The following is a 20,324-nucleotide window of genomic DNA, read 5'->3' on the forward strand; positions in this document are numbered from 1 at the left end:
TTTTGTGAGGTGGAGGACTTTGTGGACTGGTGTTGGGTATGGGTTAATGTTGGACTTGTGGGCTTGGGCAGCATTGGGTTGGGATGTTTTCGTGATGCACCTTTTCTTTATATAAAACTCTCTCTTATACGTGAGTCGCCGTGGATTTGTTTCTCCAAAGTACCTAGATTAATACATCCCTTATCTCACACTTTAAGGGCTGAGGTATAGGCAATCGGGTGAGGGACAGACCAAACCCAAGGGTGTACATGTCATCCCAATGCAAAGGAAGGGAAAGGGATTGGGAGTACGGGGGAGGAAAGGGGGGAAAAAGAGGGAGATAATGGCACTGGGGGAGTAGGGCACTAATCCACTGGGGAGGGGGTATTGTTTATATCTCCACAGAAATGGGAGTGTGAGTTCAGATCCCACCACAGTGCACCAAATTTTGAGGGCAACGTAAGCACATAATGCAACTCATGAGCAGAGAGGTCTACAAGGCCAGCCACAATTAACCTAACTGACCCCCCACCCCTACCCTAGAAGTATGTGCTTCAGAGGACACTACATCTACAGGTTGGGGGAGGGGGTGGTCTGCCACACCCATACAGAAGCAAACCAAGAAGGAAAAAGAGAGAGTGAGGGACTAGACCCCATAGTGGCACACTAAGCTCTGAGGATGACACCCCTGCACGGAGCTGCTAAGGCATAGAGAGGACTGTAGGGCCAACAACAGCTCTAGACATGATGTCCCCTCCCCAGAGCATACCTCAACTGAGGACAATATTGGAGACACAGGATGGGGAGTGAGTCTGGTCTGACCTCCCACATGGGTTGAACCAAGAAGGGAACACAACAAATGAGCAACGGGAGCAAAGCAAAGCTACAAAGTCCCCAAGTTGCTCCAAAAATAGACTTCAGGCTGGGAGGGCAGTACCTGGAACCCCCCAGGACCGGTGCAGAGATAGTCATAAAGCTCAGCGGACAGATCTGGAATTATGTTTACTTTTTCATTTTTCCCCTCTTTTTCTTTGATCTTTTTGTTTTGTCTCCATTATTGTTTTGCCTACCTATATAAGATATGTATGAGAAGCAAGTCTGAGGAGAAAGCAACAGGACCGATGGTTCCGAAGGAACTTGGGGGAGGCGAAGGCGGGGGAAGGGAGTGGTGAACAAACAATGCCATAGACAGGGGAACAACTAGGGAATTAAAATCAACAAGGTGGATATAGAGATCCTGGGGGTGTTAGAGCAACAGCAATCTAGCTGAGAGGAATTACTAAGAGGCAGAAGGCCGAGTGTGATAGTGGGGGAGGAGGAAGGTAAAAGGAAACAGAGGAAAGATCTAGGAAGCAAAGCTATAGATAGAAGTATAAACATAGGTGGGAACTTATGTAAATATATTAATAAAAATAGAGGTATTGGCCTATGTACATTTATTTATATGCAATAAATTGAGGAAGTTGACAGACTTTGGGCCTCTGCTCAAGCCCTTTCTCAATGCAAGAACACTTTGTTTTAACAATCTCGCATTCTGTGATGCTCACCCTCCTGCACCATCACTGAAGACAAAATAGGCACATAAGTAAATGTGGTGCAGAAAGCTGATGGTGCCTGGATATCAAAAGATATAACATCTGGGATCTTAAAGGCTTGAAGACAAACAAGCAGGCATCTAGCTGAGAAGGAAGAAAGCCCACATGGAAGAAGCACACCAGCCTGTGTGATCATGAGGTGTTGATGGAATCAGGTATCTGGCATCAAAGCCCCAGAACAAAAAATCATATCAATGTGAATGAGGGGGGAGTTCAGAGTGGAGACCCAAAGCCCATCTGTAGACAATTGGGCATCCCTTTACAGAAGGTTCATAGTGAGGAGATGAGCCAGTCAGGGTGCAGTATAGCAACGATGAAACATACAACTTTCCTCTAGTTCTTTAATACGTCCTCTCCCCCACTATCATGATTCCAATTCTACCTTACAAACCTGGCTAGACCAGAGCAAGTACATGGGTACAGATCAGAGCTGGAAACACAGGGAATCCAGGACAGATAAACGCCTCAGGATCAATAATGAGAGTAGCCATACCAGGAGGGGAAGAGGTAAGAGGGGGGAGAAAGGGGAAACCGATCACAAAGATCTACACATAACCCCTTCCTGGGGACATACAACAGAAAAGTGGGTGAAGGGAGACATCGGTCAGTGTAAGACATGAAAAAATGATAAATTATCAAGGGATCATGAGGGAGGAAGGGTGGGGAAGGGAGGGGGAAAATGAGGAGCTGATACCAAGGGCTGAAGTAGAAAGAAATGTTTTGAAAATGATGACGGTAACAAATGTACAAATGTGCCTGACACAATGAATGTATTATGTGTTGTGATAAGAGTTGTATGAGCCCCCAATAAAATGATTTTTTTAAAGCACATTTTTATTTGCACTCAGGGTAAATGAACAACCAATAGAAGACCCATACTTCATATTAATTAACATATTCTAATCAAACTCCCTGCTGTCCAGTTGATTCTGACTCATTGCAACTCTCTATGGCAGAGTGGAACTGCTCCGGATTTTCCAGGGTTGTTATCTTACCAGGAGCAGACAGCATCATCTGACTACTGCAAACAATACGTTAGAATAGATGTCCAGAAGAACGCTATACATATAAAGTGAGGATTCAGAGGACACCTCAGTGGTTCATAAGTGACTTGTTTATAAATGACTCTACTACAGGATAATTACTAATTCTCCTTGCTATTAAGGTAGCAATCTTAAGATAGTCAATCTTTACTACCCTTATACTTAAACATCCACACCAAAATATTTCATTTCAAGACGCATTTTATCATTTTGTCATGAGAAATGTAAATTACCTTAACTTCTATTATGAGTTTCATTTTGTCTGTATCCAATTTTCTCTTAAGCTGGTCAATCGCATGCTGTACTTCAGTGATCTGGATTATAAGGTAATTCTGTTTGAGGTGCAAAGACACATATTTATTAGGTGTAACAATTATGCATTCTTAATTTTAACAGTCTTGGAAAATGTAATGCAGAAAATGATAATGAATATCAAAAAAAGAAATCATGAAAATAAATTTCTATTAATTTCTTGCATTTTATGGACTTCTTTTCCTTTATTTTACTCCCATTCTGCATTTACTCTAAGAATAAATAGGCATCTGTAGAACTTACTTAGTTATCAGCATAAAGACCAACATTATTTTGACAAAAGCAACAATTATTACTACAAAAAGAATATGTTTGGTCTAATATATTAATAAGACTTTAGAAATTGGTATAATGCTCAGTAACTGAGTCAGACTAGTATAATCTTAAAACATTTGATCACAAAATAACATTTACTTAAGAAGCATAATATAAAAATAGCCTATTTTAAAAATAGAAGAAATATTCCTAGCTACTTTTGTCTAGAAAAGTTTACAAAAAGTAATGGTTTTCATCAAAACAGTTGTGTGAGAATTTTAAATTGACTTTTGAAAAAATATGATCACATATTCGCCTTAATAAAACAGTAAAATGAGCAAAAAAAGTATAGTTAGTACAAACTGTTAATTTGCTTGCATTTTTACTAACTTTATCTAAGATGATACACTTAATGTTTCACCAGTTTAAAGTTAAATCCTTATTCTTAATCACAGTTAACATTTAAAAATCAGTTTTGGATAAGTGGAGTTACTCTAATATATATTAAACTGTTCAGTGGTCTCTACAATTGTTTTGCCTGTTGTTTAGTTATGTGGTGCAATTACTCAGTATTATAGTAAACTTCTTGTCTCTGATCTGTCAAAGTTCAGGACTAAATCTCAAGAAAACATAAAATGATCACAGTTTTATAAAATTTCCTTTAGATCTTATTGGTGCCATAAAACAAAACAAAACAAAAATTATGCTGAAACGAATTCCTTTATGTGACATGTTTTCTTGATTCTTTGGAAAAAACAGCTCAAGAGATTTCCCCCCTGAACCCTGAGAAGTTACCTTTGCCCGAGTTTTCTACTTCAAAAAGTTTGTCACTTCTATCCAGGTTGATCTACATTTCCTGGGAAACTGTCAACAAATTTGATAGTTTAATACGTTTTGTCCGACCCTGGGCTATAGTCTGCCTTGTAATTGGTCTAGCTTATACAGCTTGCAGAAAATGGTCAATATACTAATGGACATTAAATCTATACTATAATATAATCTGTTTTGCAAATGAAGTCTACTGAGAAGGAATTGGTCAGTTTTGGGTCCTGGTATGGGGGTCATATCTTGAAACTGCTTATTTATTCATCCAAGCCTACAGAGTTAGGCAGAAAGAAAGAGCGGGAAGTAAGAGCAGAAAGGGGAAAAGGATGATTTGGAAAAGGAAAATGAGAATGGGTCTACAACTTGAAGAATGTAATTACTGTCACGGAATGTTACATGTAGAAATTGTTAAGATTGCATATGCTTTGGGATATATATTTTTCTACTTGTGACAAAAAGAGACAAGAGAAAATCAAGAGAGAAGCAGAGGCAGGAAAGAATTGTAACACAGGGGAAGGGCTATAACACTAAAGACAGCCACAGGATCCGAAGGAACCCGGGGGCCGAGCCAATGGTAATGGCAGGAACCTGTTGCTAAGAGTGTAACTAAGAGAGCTGCAAAAACTGCCACACTGGCTCTGAGCTGCGCCAGTTAGCAATGGAGAGGCGGATGGCAGAGAGACTGAAGGCAGAAAGGCCTGCATGAATGACGGGCATGAATAGCCAAAAAGAAAAGGCTGCCCTAAAGAAGCATGTCCTGAGGGAGCTCCAGAGCAGGCCTGCAGGGCTGAGGGTGCGTGCACAGCAGAGGGCCTGCTTGCTTGCACAGTGTGGAGGAGCTGAGAGATGTCCTGCACAGAATAACGAGGGGATAAGTCTTCTAAAGTTTACCGACATGCTTCTTGACCTTGATCCTGATCCTGAGTTATAGCCTGTTCATCCTGTTCCTTTTATGTCCTTACTAAGCCATTTACTCTAAGGATGATCTGAGAGTTCTCTGGGATTACTGAAATGACTTATTAAACTTGGCAGAGGAGTAGAGTACCAAGGGGAGGATGGCTGGTGTCAAATTGGTAGAAAGTTGACAAGTGGGGTTTGCTGAACCTCCACATCATTGGATTCAGCTTTGTGGCTATCTGGATTCTCATCTCTGCCCCTAACATTAGAGACTGCTGATACGACTACTTTATAGTAGTAGCCAAACTAGCCCTCCTGCCCTGTTTCATCAAGTACTTATCTTCTTTGCCCCCTTTGCTGGAGAAAGTGACCTCAATCCCAGATACTAAGATAGAGCGTAGTTCGCATAAAGAAGTCAATATCTAGCATTTGCTGTTAACTCTTATTTATCTTACGAGCCCTGGTGGCATAGTGGTGATGTGTTGGGCTGTTAATCGTAAGGTCAGCAGTTCGAAATATCTGGAGAAAGTTGAGGTTTTCTACTCCAGTGAAGAGTTACAGTCTTAGAAATCCAGGGGCAGTTCTATCCTGTCTTATAGAGACACCACAAGTTGGAATCAACTCAATGGCAATGAGCTTAGCTTTTCTTAATTGGTGTTATTGACCCAGGAAGTACACCTGGTTGATGAGAAATGAGGATAATGAGAAAGTTTTATACATTGCATGTGTTGAGAAGTAGCTCCTCTCTTCTGAACTTAGAGGCTAACAGTTCTAGTTACCACAGGAAAAAACAGCCTTATAATGAAACTCACATTGAAAATAGGAAGGACACATCAAAAAGCACCAAAGGAAATTATAATACGATCATGTATTTTCAAAGAATTTTTTTTTTAATAGAAATGGAGCACATTTAGGAGTACCTTGGAGTCAGTGATATTTGCCAAGTTCTTTGGTCTCATCTTGATCTCTCTGGCTTCAAGTTGCATGAGTAATTTTTTATAGTAAAGTTCCAAATCTTCTCGAAGTTTTGTTAAAACCTCCTCCAATGATAATGTGACTTTCTTTGTTTCTAAGTATTTTTTCTTCCAACTCTCACCAGCTACAGAAAAAGCAAAGTTTGAGTTTTGGTTAAAAGATCAATCTTTTCATCCTTCAGAGGACCTTTAAGTCAATGTCAACTTACACTCATTCCCTCCTCCTCTGGTTTCCCTTATTTAATTCTTTTAATGGGGTCAGAGGAGAAATGTTTGCATGATAACAAAAGAACTTGCCTCAGATTATAGTAAAATAGTGATTAATTCATGAACTTCTTTAATCATGGAATTGTCTGGTTTAAAAACACTGTCTTAAATTGTTTTGAGGTAAATTTGTTATGCACATAATTAAAATTATTAAACAAAAAGGCATTTTCCAACTCTCATACTGCCTTAGATTTTATGAAATAGCTGATTCATATTAATAATTTATCAAAATTATCCAAATCAAATCTCCCAAATTCTATAGTGCAAAGTTTCTCAAACTTTAGACCCTGGGTTGAGAAAATTAGAAAGCAAACATTGTCACTTTAGGTAACCACTTTGACACCAATGATTCTAAATACACACTTAACAGGAGCACAAAGTGCATACAGGTGTGGCAGAATATACTTTTATTTCTTTTAGATGATCACTTATATAAAAATACCAGATTTTAAAAGTCTATGTACAAATATGTGGATGCCTGAGAGTGAATTTATAAACTCATTTGTGAAATACTACTTAAGCTTTTGCATCCTTTTTGTTAGAGACATTGCGTCTGTAAGATGCCTAAAAAGATGCCAAATAGGATTAGATAGACTATGAAAATGTAGGAAAGTTTTGACTTTAATTTTCTCTCAAAATCATTATTATTTAGATTATAAACGTGCTTTTTGTTGTGGTGAAAATAAAAAGGAAACATCATAATTTAACACATCTACATGTATAATTCAGTGGCTTTGATGATACTCTTCAAGTTGGAAAAACATTTTCCTTATCATTTTACAAAGTATTCAACCACCAGTAACACACACTCAGTGCCTCCTAAGCAAAAACTTTTCATTCTCCCTTCCTACTCATGATGACCGCTAAAAAGGTTTGGATTATACATATCCCTTCCATCACTTACTGGTTTCTTGTACTGTGGTGGCTTGCTGCCAGTATTTCAAATACCAACAGAGCCACCAAAGGTAGTCAGGTGTCAATGAAACTTCCAGACTAAGACAGACTGGAAAAAGAACCTGTAATCAACTTCTTAAACAAAATTGACCAGTGAGGCCTGGTTACTAACAGCAGAGCACATCTGATAATGCACTTGCAGACGAGCCCCTCAAGTCGGAAGACAATCAAAATAAGACCGGAGAAGACCGGCCTCCTCCAAATAAGGTCTTAATGACGTGGATGGAGCAAAGCTTTCAGGACCTTTCCTTGCTGATGCTGCACTACTCAAAATGAGAAGAACATTAATAACAAGAATGTGGAATGTACCAAGTACATACCCCAGCATTTCGCATGTTGAGAGAACTGAAGACACAGTTCAAGCCTTGAGTTGCAATATTGAAGGATTCTATGAGCACAATATCGAACATGTAGCAAACATCAAAAGATAAAAAGAATACACAATCACTGAATCAAAAAGAGGACACCTGGTGGTGCTGCCAGGTAAGTGTTGGACTGAAAACGGTAAGGTTGGAGATTCAAAACGACTGGTAAATTCTCAGAAGAAATATGAGACTGTCGGTTCCCACAGAGATGGACTCGGTGGCAGGGGGGTTGGTTTTCTTGATGGTATCAAAAAAAATTGGTTGATATTCAACCATCTCAGCATGTAGCATATGCTCCAGACATTGCGTTACTGAAGGAAGAAAATCAAGCCGCACGGAAGGCACTGGTGAAAACAAGACTGTAGGAACTGACAAAATACCAATCGAGATGTTTTAACAAACAAAAGCAATAGCTGCTAAAGTTTGTGTTTGTTTAAATTAGGTGTAATCTATGTTGAAAGCTGCGCTCTTTCATCTTCATCACTAAATGTTTCAAGTTCTCTTCACGACTACAAGCTGTTAATGAGCATTCCTCAAATTCTTTTATAGCCCAGGTTCTGGTGTTTTTTGTTCAGCATACAGCACGAATAAATTTGGTGAAAGAATACAACACGGAGGCACACCTTTCCTGATTTTAAATCATGCACTCTTCCATTATTCTGTTCCAATGATTGCCTCTTGGTCTATGTACAGGAAAAATATGAACACAATTAAATGTTACCGAATTAACAATCTTCTCAATGTTACTGCTCGTTTGTTATGATACACACAGTTGTGAATTCAACACAATATAGGTATAAATCTTTCTGGTATTCCCCACTTTCAGCCAAGATCTGACTGATGTCAGCAATGATATCTTTGGTTCCATGTTCTCTTCTGGATCCAGCTTGATTTTCTGGCAGTTCTCTGTTGATGTACTGCTGGACCCATTTAAAAATTATCTTCAGCAAAATTTTACTTGCATGTGATGTTAGTAATATTGTTTTTGCATTCTTTTGAATGGACACATTCCAGTCTATTGTCCAGGTAACTGGTTTCTAAATTTCTTAACATTCATGAGTGAGCACTGACAGGAGTGTGTCAATTTGTTGAAATGTTTCCATTTATATTGTCCATTTTTCTTGCCTTGTTTTTAGTCAAAGTCTTCAGTTCAATAGCACTCTGCTTTCAATGTTAGGAGTTCTTGATCATATGCTACCTCCTGAAATGGTTGAATGCAACCAATTCTCGCTGGTATAGTGATTCTTTGTATTCCTTCTATCATCTTTTGATACTTGCCAACAAAATCCTTTAATATTGACGCTTGAATATTTTCTTTACATTTTCTTTTAACTTGAGGAACACTCAGCATGTTCTTCTCTTGTGATTTCCTAACCCCAGGTCTTTGCCTGTTTTATTGTAGTGCTTTACTTTGTCTTCTCAAATTCCCCTTTGAACTTTTGTTTAGATCTTTTACTTCATTATTTCTTCCTTTCACTTTACCTAATTTCTGTTCAAGATCAAGTTTCAGAGTCTCTTCTAATACATATTTTGTTTTTTTCTTTCTTTCCTGCCTTTTCAATGACCTTCTTCTTTCTTATGTACAGTGAGTGTCCTTGACACCATCCCACAACTCATTTGCTCTTTGGTCGTTGGTGTTGGCCCCAAAGGAGTTAACAGAAGCTGAAGGCAGTGGACTGTTTCCATAGACACTAGGGTGGTCTGGGCACCTGGGCTGCAAATGGCTTGAATGCAATTCTGGGAACAGGACCTGACGGAGGGCGCTATGCTCCTCCCCAAGGACACAAACCTTGAGTCCTCTGATAAGGCAGTTTGTTATGAGAATCTAGTGCTTAGTCTGCTCCCTCGTTCCTTGTTAACGTTGAGGAAGTGCATACGTGCTTACTAACCCATGCCCTGGCTAGCAGAGAAAATAAAACACCGAGCAGGGCGGACATCGGCATGACACCCAGCACAGAGGTGTCAGCCCTTCGCTAGTGTTAAAACCACATTTCCCTGTCTGTGTCTTCATTTCTGGCCCACATCATCATCGAACGCTACACATTGGTGTTTACTGGATAAAAAACACGGAATGTTTTCTAAATTCAGGTAGGACGTACACAAGGATGTACTTTGGCTCTTAAGGACTTGTTTTAATTTTCTTCAGCTTCAATTTGAACTTGCCTATGAGCAAAAAGATTTCTATTCTGGTCAGATGTTTGCTTTGTTCTGACTGATGATGAAGGGGTTTTTCTATTTTTCCTTTCATAGATGTAGTCAATAAACTATTCCACCACGAGAGGTCCATGTTTATAAGTGCTACTTCTGTTGTGGAAAAAAAAAAAGGCTTCTTGCGATGAATAAACCAGTTATTGGTCTTGCCAAGGTCTATCCTGTGATCTCCAACATCATTTCTATAATCAAAGCCACATTTTCCAACTGTGGATCCTATTTGCTTGTTTCCAACATTTGCATTCTAACTACCAGTGATGATCAATTCTCCTCTACATATTTGTTCAATATTCAAATGGTAGAAGGCAGAGGTTTGTAGCCATTGGTCTCACGGTGGGCAGTGCGGCATCAGCAAATGAAAGTTCTGAAAGCTCTGCTCCATCCAAGCCATGGGCGTTGACTCTGTGTGGAGGAGGCAGGCCTTCGTCAGTCATATTTTGAGTGCCTTCCAACCCGAGGGGCTCGTCTTCTGGCACACGATCAGACAGGGTTATGCTGCTACTCACAAAGTCTTCCCAGGCCTGTTTGTTTGTTTGTTTGTTTGTTTGTTTGTTTTCAAGAAGTAGATCATCAGATCCTTTTTCCAGTCAAAGGCCCATGGTGGAGCAGTGCGTTCTGCATTGGGCTGTAACCACAAGACTGGGGTTCATGTCCACCAGCTACTCTGTGGGCGGATGAAGATGCTTATCCCCACGATAAATTCCAGTCTTAGAAACCTCGAGGAACAGTTCGACTCTGGCCTAGAGAATTGCTGAGCCAGAACCAACACAATGACAGTGGGTTTGGGTTTGTTTTTGATTTCCAGTTTGTCTTAGTCTGGAAGCTCTGCTGAAAGATGTTACATCATTGGCTACTCAGTTCATGTTTGAAATATCAGTGGCATTGCTTTCAGCATCATGGCAACAAGGAAGCCGCCACAGTTAGAAAAACTGACAGAAGAGCTGTCTGACATACAAGGCAAGGAAACCCAAAAAGAGTTAATTCCATATGCAAGGAGGCTTCTCAAAGTTCGTGGAAAAAGAATGAATAGACAACTAAATTTTTATGTGAACTTTTTGACTTCCCTTCACACACACGCACACTTTTTTTTCTTTTTAATTTTCAAGCACGATCGAAAATGGCACTCTCTCAAATCAAATATCTCTCAAGACAGTGTGGTTTACTTTCTCCCTGCTAGCGGTGACAGAGAGAGAAAGCTGTCTCTTAGAGCCAGCTTTGGATGTCTAGCCTTCTAAAAATAGTCAGAAAATAAATTTCCGTTTGTTAAAGCCAGCTACTTACAGCATTTTTATTATAGTAGCACTAGATAAGACAAATTCTATAAAACTTGTTAACTTTTATTGTGATAAAAGATACATAATAAACTTTACCATTATGTTGCTTCAATTTGCTTTGTTCAGGTAGCTTTTCAACTCTTTTTATTAGTTGTTCTCTAATTTTTTCCAGATATCTTCTTTCTTCCCTAACTTGTCTTAGTTGCTCAAGAATATTCTCCCCTAAAGAGATTGTAACCCATATTCATTAATATCACAAACTGACAGATGGTTAGTCTCCAAAAACATGAATTATAAAATTTAAATTCAAAAGGCGTGTAACAGGATTTCTTGAAGTGGGAACACATTTTTCATTATAAAAATATTAAGGAGTTATTTCTGTTTCTAAGAGGGTATCAAGAATTCAATTGTGTTCCACCAAATGAGTGTCCATTAGGCAGGGCCACGCTTCTCCATGACCCGGAAATTATATAATGATGTAATTTGACAGGTACGTAGTGTTGTAATCATCACCAATGATGTGACCTGATGTGAAAAGGCAATTTGCTGTAAGGGAAAAAGAGTCGATGTAATGCGCTAACTCCGTTCACAGCCCTCATCTGATGTAAGGGCGCTCCTCTGGAGTGTGGCCTAAATTACATTTAATTTTGCAAGGGTTAAAAGGAGAGACAAACAAGTAGCGAAGGTAGGACCTGAGTACTATAAACGAAGAACCAGGAGCAGAGGGTACTATGAAAGAAGAACCAGAACCAGGATATGGATGCAGGGTCCCTGTGCTGAGAACCTGCTAGAGCTTCCTGAAGAAGATCAATGCCAAGACACAAGCAATATCAAGTCCACAGATGTTCAGAGGAGACAATGACCTTCAACAGAGCTAACAGAACAACATCATCTTTTCCCAGAGCTTGGATCCTGGAGATAGACTTATAATCTGCCAAATTGTGAGAGAATAAATTTTCTGGTCACTTAAGCCACCCATTTGTAGTGCTTCTGTTACAGCAGTACTAGGTAACTGAGACAGAATTTAATAAAGAGATTAGGTTGCTGCTCTAAAAGAAAACTAAAATGTAGAAGCAGTAAGGAAATTGGCTAATAAGAATACATTGAAAAAAGTTTATTTATTTTATTTTTATTGTGAATTGCATTAAATTTGGTAGAACGAATCAGTTTTCCGTTCAGCAATTCATATACATTTTATGTCGTGTCATTGATTGCAATCCTCAGAAACTGATATCACCTACTCCACTTCTTCCCTGTGTTTCTTTGGGTAAATGCTACTCTTTTGATTTCAAATACCCACTTCTAAGTATGTTATAATCTTAGTTCTATTATAACTACCTAATGTTATTTTTCCCTTTATAGACTTGTCTATTTTTTGGCTGAAAATTGATCTATAGGGATTAGTCCAATCCCAGCCCTGAGGTTGACTAAGGACCATAGTCTTTGAGGTCCCACCAATAAGCTTAGGTTGTATTTATTTATTTATTTAAAATATGTTTTCTTTTTTATTTTTTTAATTAAAATATCCGTTTCTTGGGGGCTCTTAAAGGTCTTATAACAATCCATACATCATTTGTTTCAAGCATATATGTACATATGTTGTCATCATTATTTTCCAGACATTTGTTTTCTATTAAGCCCTGGGTTATTTTTGTTATGACTTAGATTTTTGTTCCAAATTTTCTTCCCACTCTATCCAGAACCTTATAATGTGATTCTTTTCAGAAGTTGGTAATCAGGAGTTGGTAATGAGCGGGACACCACCTAGGTCTTTGGTCTCTGGGTCACGTAAATCGGTGTTCGTGTGGTCCACAAGTCCATTGGACTGATTGAGGCTGGAGGAATTTGAATATACCTAATAGTAACAAGCCTGCATTGCCTTGAAAAGATGCTGGTTGAACTATGGACTTCAAAGGCATTTTGGATGAGGGCCCAGAGGAAGGAAGGGGAGTTGTAACACTGGAGATGGTGGAGACAATTGGAAATTCATGAGGGAGAGTGATAGAACTGAGTGCTTGTGCTGAGGCTCACTGGCAGAGTGAGGTACCTCTGGGCACTTATCACCAGAGGCAGGGAGCTTTACTCAAGCAGGGCAGAGGCTAACTCGCCCAAGAGGCCCAATGGCTGAGGGGCTGAAGAACAGGCAGCAGAAGCAGAACAGAAGAGGGGCACAGGAAGCAGAGCTGTCTTAGTCTCAAAAACCTTTGGTGTCGAACAGCTGCTGGGTCTCACGGGTGGAGGAACACAATCTCTGAGGTTTCAAAAAGTGACTCCAGAGTGTGTGGCCGTCATTCATGAGTGGCAGGACGGGCCCACAACTGCTGCCCAAAGCTAAGAAGGCTGGGCTGTTACGTACATGGGGCAGAACAGGGCTGACCAGGGTGAAGGGGGTTTGGCCCCCACTCAGACTAGGAGAATGAAGCTACCCATAGCAGAAGAAACAGAGTGCCATAGCAGTGGGCTTAGACGGCTGAGCTGAAGTCCAGGGCAAAGCATATCCACCCAGAACACAGACAGGATGGCCAACGCACAAAGTCTGGAGTGCAGGGACTTGGCTAGCTGCCCTCGGAGAGCTGGAGACTGTTTTCAGGGCTTCACAGCTAATGGAAATGGTTCTGCTGGGTGTTTTCCTTGCTGGATACCTGTTGGCATATCTTTCCCCCTAATTTCTCTTATTTGTCATAGAAATGTCTCTTTTGTGTCTGTTTCACCATTGTCATTGGGAAGTCAAAAACTTGTATTCTAAATTCATAGATGAAGATGAATTTTGGACTTTGGACTTGGAGTTGATTTAAGACTCTGGGGATGATATGAGGAGTTGAAAATATTTTGCATGTGGCAAACACATGAATTTGAGGGAATCAAAGGTAGAATGTCAATGAATGGTGTTTCCCCCAAAACAGCTGTCCACTTTGCAGTGGTTTGATAGTTATGCAATAGTGTAATTTGGCAAGTGTGTAATGATGCAGTCTTCCTCCATAAAGTGATCTGATGAGACTAGTTAGTCAATGGTAGGGGATTAGGGTGGAATGTAATGCACTTACTAAGGTCTCAGTCCTGCTTTCAAGTAAGGAGAGTTCCTCCAGGGGTGTGGCCTGCATGCCCATTTATCTACAAGAGATAAAAGGAGGGCAGGGCAAGCAGAGAAGGATGGACTTCAGAAATACTAGGAAAGATAACCCAGGAATGGAATGTGCCCTGTGTCCTTAATAAGAACTTCCTAGTCCCGAGGGAACACTGATGTCAAGACACATGGAAAACTAGTTTCTATGCGGCCAGAGGTGACATAAGCAGTGTCTATAGACTACTGGGAGTTTAGACTCTTGTGAGGCACACACATCCTTCATCTGCAACACCAGAAGGACTCAGTGTAGAAACCCCACTAAGTGAACAAACTCACCTGCAGCTCCTGGGCTTTAGAGTGAAACTCCCTAACGTGAGAAGAAACTCCCTAACTTGCCTTGGAGGGTGCCCAATGAATGGTGGCCCAGAACTGCCATATACTTACTATTATAATGCCCTCCTTACTTCATTAGGACATGTACTGACCTGGTAGGTGTGGCTTTGTTGTTGTGAATGAATATTATTGTAAATAGTGTCCTGTCACTTAAGAGTTTAATCTGTACAAGTCAACACTTCCTGTACTCTGGTTCATAGCTGGTCTATACTTGTGTAATTCCCTTTTTTCAACAGTGTTTTAAATTCTAAATCATTGGCTAAATCAATGACTACCAACAGAATTAGCTTATCCTCTAGGAGGATGATTGGCAATGTTCTCTAACATAAAAGATGATGTCTCACAAGTGAACCAGAGACATATATAAACTACAGATATCTGAATGGATCTGGGGCTTGCACTTACTTGTAGCCCTAATCTAAGAACAATTAGTTCTCGTGATGTGGCCCTGTTTGATGCTTGATCTCATGAAGAGCTTACTGCAGATGTGGGTGCTATAGCAAAGTGTGGTGAAGCAACTACAGTGCCTGGCTGTCAGAAGGAATAGCATGTGGGATTGTAAAGGTTTGTCTTCAAACAAGCAGCCATCTAAGTGAGGCATCAACTAAATTCACATGGAAGAAGCATACCAGTCTATGTGACTCAAGGATTACAAATAATAAAATCCAAAGCCAAAGGAGGGAATGGTATCAGGGTTTCTTAAATTGTGAAGACCTGGTTTGCAGAAGGCTATGGATGACAGTGGAAGCCCAGCATCCATTTGTAGAGTTAACACATGGATTGAGCCTCTGATGAATCCCTTCTAACCACAGTTAAGGAATGTGAATAGCTTTATCAGACAGAGAGCATTGTAAATCTGATTATGGCAGATATAGTTATATCTTATCATTTAATCTCTCTTTTGACTCCTTTTAAAGTTGCTTCCATGTCAAAAACAAACAAAAACAAAGACACATGGAAATCTCCAAAGAATGCCAGGTATTACAGGTATTGAAAGGAGATAAAAACTTTGCTTCAGAACCTATATAGAGAGAGATTTCCCCTAGAGCTGGTATCTTCCATATGGTCTTCTATAGTCATAATCTGTGAGAAAACGAATTTCTGTGTTTGTTGAACATCTACGTGTGGTGTTTCTGGTGTCTAGCAGCACCAGACATCTAAGAGACAAGACTGACTAAGGGAATTTGTAAAATACACCACGACACATTCTAGTGTGTCTCTTACCTATTTACATATGGAGAGGCTCAAAGAGTTCTTGGGGAAATTCCATTATCTTTCAATTCCATTTTACCGCACTTTTTGAAACCCCTTTGTACATGTGTAAAAACGAAGTATCATTCTAATAATTATGCTTATAATTTTGGTTAGGGGCTTTTTCTTTTGGCCCCAAAGTACTGTAATTAAATGCCATTTCAGAATCTATGAGTATGTTTCAAATGAAATAATATTAGAGATTAATATATTCTGCAATCAGTATAACCTTGTATGACTTGCCATTACTTCACTTTACCTCATAGAATCATGCAGAGCTGTAGCATAAGTTGTTATACTTACTCTCACATTGGAGTGAAGAGATGTCAATTATGCCCGAAGAAAGAGCATGTTGACAAGGGAATGAGGGAAAATCAATACTATCTGGCAGGGCCGCACATTCATTTCCACCTGTCTGTAAGCAAACATGAAAACCAGTAAGATCCGGTGGAGTAACACCTTTCCCCCACCTGCCTGTATGCACTTGATAATGCACGACAATAATGCACTTTTTATTTACGTTGTGGTAAGCTTCCCACTCTGCATTGACAGCACTATCCTTCCTCATGCACTCTAGCACCTCCAGTTCACTATTGTTGGATAGTCTACCCGGACATTTCATAGAGCTAAAAAAAGTTCCAAGATTTCTTACTTATTTTTAATATTTTAATATGGTTATTGATAAATGTATTCCCCTTTATTCATGTTGAATAAATTTTGATCATTTACATGTGGTTAGAAAATGGGTAATTCTATCCCAAAGGATCATAGAAGCCACTTGAAGTTGAATCTCTCCACATTGTCAGGCGTCCACTATAAAAAGAAAGCAGCAAAATTACCCATTGCTTATGCGTACATTACAATTAGAAGACAGAACCCTCCATACTGCAAATGGAAATGGGGAAATAAACTCTGCAGGGCAGCAAAGGGTGTTTTGGGAACTCACATCTGATCAAAGAACCAGATGCAGAGAGAACTACACAGGTAACGCAGCAAACATTAACCAACAACTGTGTAGTCTGAAAGGGGAGAGCCCAGTCTGGAGTAAAAAAATACTTAAAGCAAGAATGAGAACAGAGAAGAGCAGAGCACTTTCTCTGAGGGATCTGGAAAAAAAAAAAGACGTGGAAAACATAGGGGGCCAAGCGCTGTAATCAGATTTTGGAAGAGAGAAAGCTGCAAGTATCTTGGAGTCTTGGTGATTAGAGAAGAGAGAAAAGACCAAAACATCCCAGGATAGACCTCTGATGAATTAAGTAAGTTGGAAAGAATACAAAGAAAACAAATCATACCCCGTAATAAAGGACCATTACAATATGCTATAGGCCCATTCAGTTAAAAGAAAGAAATGTCATCGAAGAACATTTTATGGAAGCAACAGAAGAGGGTGTCCCTGATACAAGAAACAGAATAAGCCACCTAGACACCAGTTGCAGATCTTCAATAAGAGCACTTGCTATTGCTGATTTTTAAAAATTCAATACAGAATCTATGAGCATCATTGACAAAGTTCCTTAATGGGGAAGAACTGAGAAATGGAAACAACAGCAAGAAAAACTAAAAAGGAGGCGAAAAGGCCATTAGGGAGCACCTTATCAACCTTCCAGCAACGAGGGGCCTCAACTGTGTGTGGAAGAATAGAATTTCTCCATGAATTTTTAAAAGTCCTCTCATAGGTTAAATATAATTAAACAAGCATTTGCAGATATTAAAGCATACCATGAATCTTAATACTTAAATCAGGAACACTTTCTTCTGCTGCTTCAGTGAAATGGAGTTATTTCTTTTTATTGAATGGGCCTATAGTATGGGCCTTTCTTAGGGGGAGGGATTTGTGTGTGTGTGTGTATATATATATACACACACACTCAAATATATCTATATTGATGTGCAGTGGAAGTTGTCCAAATCAAAGAAGTTTAAGAAAAAACATAATTGAGGAATTAGCAGATACCATTAGAGATATCAAAGAAAAAATGCATATGACCAAAAAATATAGGAAGAATAACACAGAATAGACGTCAGATGGGCCGAGACAATGAAACCTAAATAAAATAGTACAAATGATCAGTGAGAAAGTGATGCTATACAATGTAAAAAAGATCTACGAGAAGACTGATTGGGATCTCTGAGGAAGAGAAGCAAAACAATGGAACAGAAAGAACAGTTAAAATTATAATTGAAGAAAAAGATTTCTGAAATAAAAGCAGTAGTGATTTTCACATTGAAAGTACCTACTGTGTATTTAGAAAGATGGACCTAAAATTCCAATTAGTTAGATAAAGAGCTAGGAGTTCTGGTGGTGTAGTGGTTATGTGTAGGGCTTCGATCCACATGGTTGGCCGTTTGAAACCAGCAGCAGCTCTGTGGGAGAAAGACTGGGCTTTCTACTCCAGTAAACAGTTACAGTCTCGGAAACCCACAGGTGGTCACTATGAGTCGGCATTAACTTTATGGCAGTGAGAGAGACAGATAAGAAAAAGCTATACACAGTAAAAGCATGTTCAGCACTTCCAGGAAAAGATTTAAGTGACTTTAGAACGAAAAGCATACCAAACTGCCATCAGACTGCTAAATGTTGTTGTTGTCAGGCTCGATCAGGTCAGTTCTATTTCACAGAGACCTATGTACAAAAGAATGAAACTTTCCCATCCTGCGTCGTCTTCACAAACATGGCTGTGTTTGACCCCAGTCCTGCAGCCAAAGTGTCGATCTAGCTCACCGAGAGTTCTGCTTTTTCCACTGACCCTCTACTTTACTCAGAATTGTGTACTCTTCCAGAGACGAGTGCCTCCTAAAACCATGGCCAAAGTATGTGCGATGAAGTCTCACGATTCTCTCTTCCAGGGAACATTTTCAACAACTCAAACTCACTGGCATCCACTCACAGCAACCCTACAGGAGAGAGAACTGCCTGTGGCTGCTGGGACTGTAATTCTAAGGGAGTAGAAAGCCTTGCCTTTATCCCGAGGAGCAGTGGATGGGTTCAAACTGCTGACTTTGTGGTTAGCAGCTCAATGCATAATCCACTATGCCATCAGGGTTCCTAAAGAACAATTGGTCTGTACTTTTCCAACACAATTTTTTTTAACTGTTCTGGCAGTCAATGCTATATGCAGTACTTCTCAACCAACACCATAAATCAAATGGTTAATTCTTCCTTATTAGTTATTCATATGTATATAGCCTTCATACTGCAGCCTTAAGTATGAATTACAGCTCCATGTAAAGAAAAACAAAATCTTCCCAATTGGAAACATCGTGATAAATGGAGAAAAAGTTGAAGTTGCAACTTTTTTTTTTCTTATTTGTATCTACAATCAATGCTCACAGAAACAGCAGTCAAGAGATCAACAATACATGCTGCATTAGGTAAATTTGCTGCACAAGAACTCTTTAGAGAATTGAAGAGCAAGGGTGTTACTTTAAGGACTAAGGTGCACTTACACAAGCCATGGGATTCTCCATTGCATCATATGCATGTGAAATTTGGACAGTAAATAAGGAAGACCATAGAAGAATAGATGCATTTGAATCATGGTGCTATAGAAGAATATTTAAAGTACCATGGACAGCTAAAAGGACAAATCAATGTCTTGGAAGAAGTAAGGCCAGAGTGCTCCTTACAGGCAAAGACGGCAAGACTTCATCTCACATATTTTGGACAGATTGTCAGGGGAGACCAGTCCCTGGGGAAGGACATCATGTTTGGTCAAGTGGAGCAGCCACAAAAAAGAGGAAGGCCCTCAGCGAGATGGATTGACACCGCGGCTGCATTAATGGGCTCAAGAACAGGCACAATTGTGAGTATGACACAGATAATGCAATAGTTCATTCTGTGGTGCATACAGTCAATATGGGTCGGCTCTGGCTAGATGGCACTAACAAAAACAACAACAACACACATATAGCTGAAACCGAATGCCCTCCTGTTGACTATGAGGGAAGCGAAAATACCCAGGCGTGGGTCAGGCACACTTCTGTCCTCAAAGTGATATCTTAGTTTTTTAATAGTTGAAAAGGGTCTTTTGCAGTAGATTTTCCCAATACAAGGTGTAGTTTAATTCTTGACTGCTGTTTTCATGGGCATCGATTGTGGATCCAAGTAAAATAAAATCCTTCGCAATTTCAATCTTTTCTCTGTTTGTCTTGATGTTACTTATGTGATCCAATTGTGATAAATTTTATTTTTTATGTTGAGAATTAAATCCACACTGAAGACTGCATTCTTTGATCTTCATCAGTAAGTCCTTCTTCACTTTCAACAATCAAAACTGTCATCTGCATATTACGGGTTGTTAATGAGTGTGCCTCCAATCTTGATGCCATATTCTTCTTCATATATTGGTTTGTGTTGCTTAATGGCTATGATATGTTCTGTGAAATGGACATTATGTTATTTGAATGTTATACAAACACCAGATTAAAATCTATGAGCATCTACTGTTTCCGTGGCCACTGCGGCTGCTGCTGTAGTCTGCCTGAGTCTGAGAGAGAGTGGGCAGCAGAGATTGAGAAGGTTGGGAGGTAGGAAGGAGGAGAGGATGTGTTAGTTTGGGTAGACAAGAGAAACAAAATTCATAGACACTCATATGTGTATAAGAAAGAGCTTTATATACAACAGCAATTGAATATTGAGAAAACATCCCAGCCCAGTCCAGATCA

At 39.6% G+C, this 20,324-nt stretch overlaps 1 protein-coding gene across 1 annotated transcript in view; it reads right to left on the reverse strand.

The window, feature by feature from the left end:
* The window catches only part of SPATA1 (spermatogenesis associated 1), a 62,125-nt gene that overhangs the window by 15,282 nt on the left and 26,519 nt on the right, over window positions 1–20,324 (reverse strand). The window contains exons 8-11 of the mRNA XM_045292119.1: window positions 15,963–16,074; window positions 11,048–11,173; window positions 5,827–6,005; window positions 2,851–2,949 (exon numbers count right to left, since the gene is read on the reverse strand). Coding sequence (XP_045148054.1) covers window positions 2,851–2,949; window positions 5,827–6,005; window positions 11,048–11,173; window positions 15,963–16,074 — 516 coding nt within the window. The remainder of the gene's footprint in view (window positions 1–2,850; window positions 2,950–5,826; window positions 6,006–11,047; window positions 11,174–15,962; window positions 16,075–20,324) is intronic.

The sequence above is a fragment of the Echinops telfairi genome, unplaced genomic scaffold, assembly GCF_000313985.2.
Source record: "Echinops telfairi isolate 266 unplaced genomic scaffold, ASM31398v2 ScPeMD7_443;HRSCAF=831, whole genome shotgun sequence".
In the NCBI taxonomy this organism is placed as follows: domain Eukaryota; kingdom Metazoa; phylum Chordata; class Mammalia; order Afrosoricida; family Tenrecidae; genus Echinops; species Echinops telfairi.